Source organism: Prosopis cineraria, unplaced genomic scaffold, assembly GCF_029017545.1.
Source record: "Prosopis cineraria cultivar Desert tree isolate PC_DT_omini unplaced genomic scaffold, ASM2901754v1 PC4, whole genome shotgun sequence".
NCBI lineage: Eukaryota > Viridiplantae > Streptophyta > Magnoliopsida > Fabales > Fabaceae > Prosopis > Prosopis cineraria.
In genome coordinates, this window is record NW_026555335.1 from 36728812 (window position 1) to 36730950 (window position 2139).

Below are 2139 nucleotides of genomic sequence, written 5' to 3' on the forward strand. Positions count from 1 at the left end.
AACTATACAGTAGCTGCTAGCTAGAACAGATCCATACTCCCTCTAGTTATATTTATGAGTTACTTTTAACATGCTTTTATTAAAATTAAAGAATATTTTAAACCTTATTAACTTTGCCTAAAAATTCAACAAGTTTTTAATTCTCTATTCCTATTAAATATACATAATTTAAATTTAAAATATTCCAATTTGGCCAAAAAAAATATAAAATATTTCCAGCATTTATAAGAACCTGTTTTTCAATAGGGGTAAAAGAATAAAGATCAACACAAAATTATAGAAATGTCCTGTAAATATGATCAAGCAAATAATCTCTCTCTGTCCAAAGAGTAGGATTAGAGGAATATATGTTTTATCATCCATGATCACAAACATAAGATTACAACTATATATTCTATATCAAAAGGTTATAAGATTCATAAAATCTTCAATAAGCCTCCAAATCGTAATCTCATTGACAGGAAGAATTCTGAGCCACCAATTTGAGGGATAGATTGATGTCGTTTGCAATAGCTTCTGCGTCCATGGAAACTCCAAGAAGACCTCTCCTTGAAAGTCCTGCACAGTAAATCCCCTTCTCTCCTTTCCAATGACTCGGAACTTCATTCTTTGGCATCCCTTTCTCGTTCAGAACATACTTGTAATCCTAATTCGAACCAAAACCTCTTGATCTGTTGCATACGATAATTCAAATCTATATAAAGTTATATATATAAAGGAGCTGAAGAAAATAACCTTGAGCCAATTATTAGCTACGCTTTTATACCCAGTAGCGAACACGATCACATCAAAATCTTTCTCCAAATTGTTCTTCTCGAAGATCACCTTCTTCTTCTCTATTCTCTTTATTCCAGAAGAAATAACCTGCACAAGCCTGGTGCATGTGAGAGAGAATAATTGAAATGCTGATAAAGAAGAAATTTGAATATTCTGCAGTCACATATTCGACGAGAACACATAATGCAAAACCTTAACCTTAATTTCTCCGTCTCGAATCTTTTGAATGGTCCCAACGTCAATGACAGGAGACCTCCCAGTGACTTGTTTGAGGTAGAACGGTCCTTTGCTGGGTCGATGAATACCGTATTCAGAGAGATCACCGTACTCCAAGTTTGCCACAAATGTTATCACAACGTCCACTATTTGAGCCGGCAAATATCTCAGCATAGACATTCCTCGATGCACCAGTTCTCTTGTCAGCACATGCACCTACAAGTCATATACATACATACATGCACATAGTATCAGTTAATTGTTTTTATTCTTTTCGAACTTTGGGTCGTTCAGAGATTAATTAACTCACAGGGTTTCTGATGACAATGGAAGTTCGAGCTTGAGACTCATTCAAATCATAAGCAATCTCCATTCCAGAATTTCCACAGCCAACAACGAGAACCTCTTTGCCCTTATGCTTAGAACCACACTTGTAATTCTTGGAGTGCACTATCTCTCCTTCGAAGCTATCCAATCCACTCACCTCGGGAATGTACTCTTCACTGTTCTCACCAGTCGCCACGACAACATACTTGGCCACGTAAGCTTCACGACACCCTCCTTTAGTATTCGTCGTTTCAATCCTCCACTTCCCCTCAGCTCCATCAAACACGGCGACATCTACCGTACGATTGTAACGAGGGCTTATGTTGAAATGGCTGACGTAGTTGTCGATGTAGTCGAGGAATTCAGATTTGGAGAGAAATGTTGGACTAGATGGTGAGTGAGGCAGTAAGGGTAAAGAACAGAACTCTTTGGCCAGATGAAGGTTGACTCGATCGTAAGTGTGTTTTCTCCAAAGAGAAACATTACAATCATGTTTCTCGAGGATTATGTGAGGGATCGAATACTTTGTAAGACAAGCTGAGGTTGCAAGACCAGAAGGCCCAGCACCTACGATCACAACATCAGTAACTTCCATTGTCGTTTTTGCAAGCGACCTAGTGTCTTTGGTTCTGACATCTTAGTAGTTCGAGGGTTTTAATTTATAGGCGTGTTCTTCTTCTTCTTCAAATCATGTACTTGCTAGTAGTAATGTTCTTTCCATATTTCTTGGTGGCGCGAGGGTGAAGAACATGGTTTGGTGCAGAAAATTCATGCTACGTGTTCAATGAAACTAGAGTTTTTGTAGATTACAAAATATCT

The 2139-nt window shown here is 37.9% G+C and overlaps 1 protein-coding gene across 1 annotated transcript; it reads right to left on the minus strand.

Moving 5' to 3' along the window:
• Positions 1-451: 451 nt before the first annotated feature.
• On the minus strand, positions 452-1915 carry LOC129308992 (probable indole-3-pyruvate monooxygenase YUCCA10). The gene is made up of 4 exons (XM_054950341.1): positions 1304-1915; positions 976-1209; positions 736-864; positions 452-646 (listed from the first exon to the last, which is right to left on the minus strand). Exons 1-4 carry the CDS (start codon positions 1913-1915, stop codon positions 452-454), a joined length of 1170 nt encoding a protein of 389 aa, XP_054806316.1.
• Between the last annotated feature and the right edge of the window lie 224 nt (positions 1916-2139).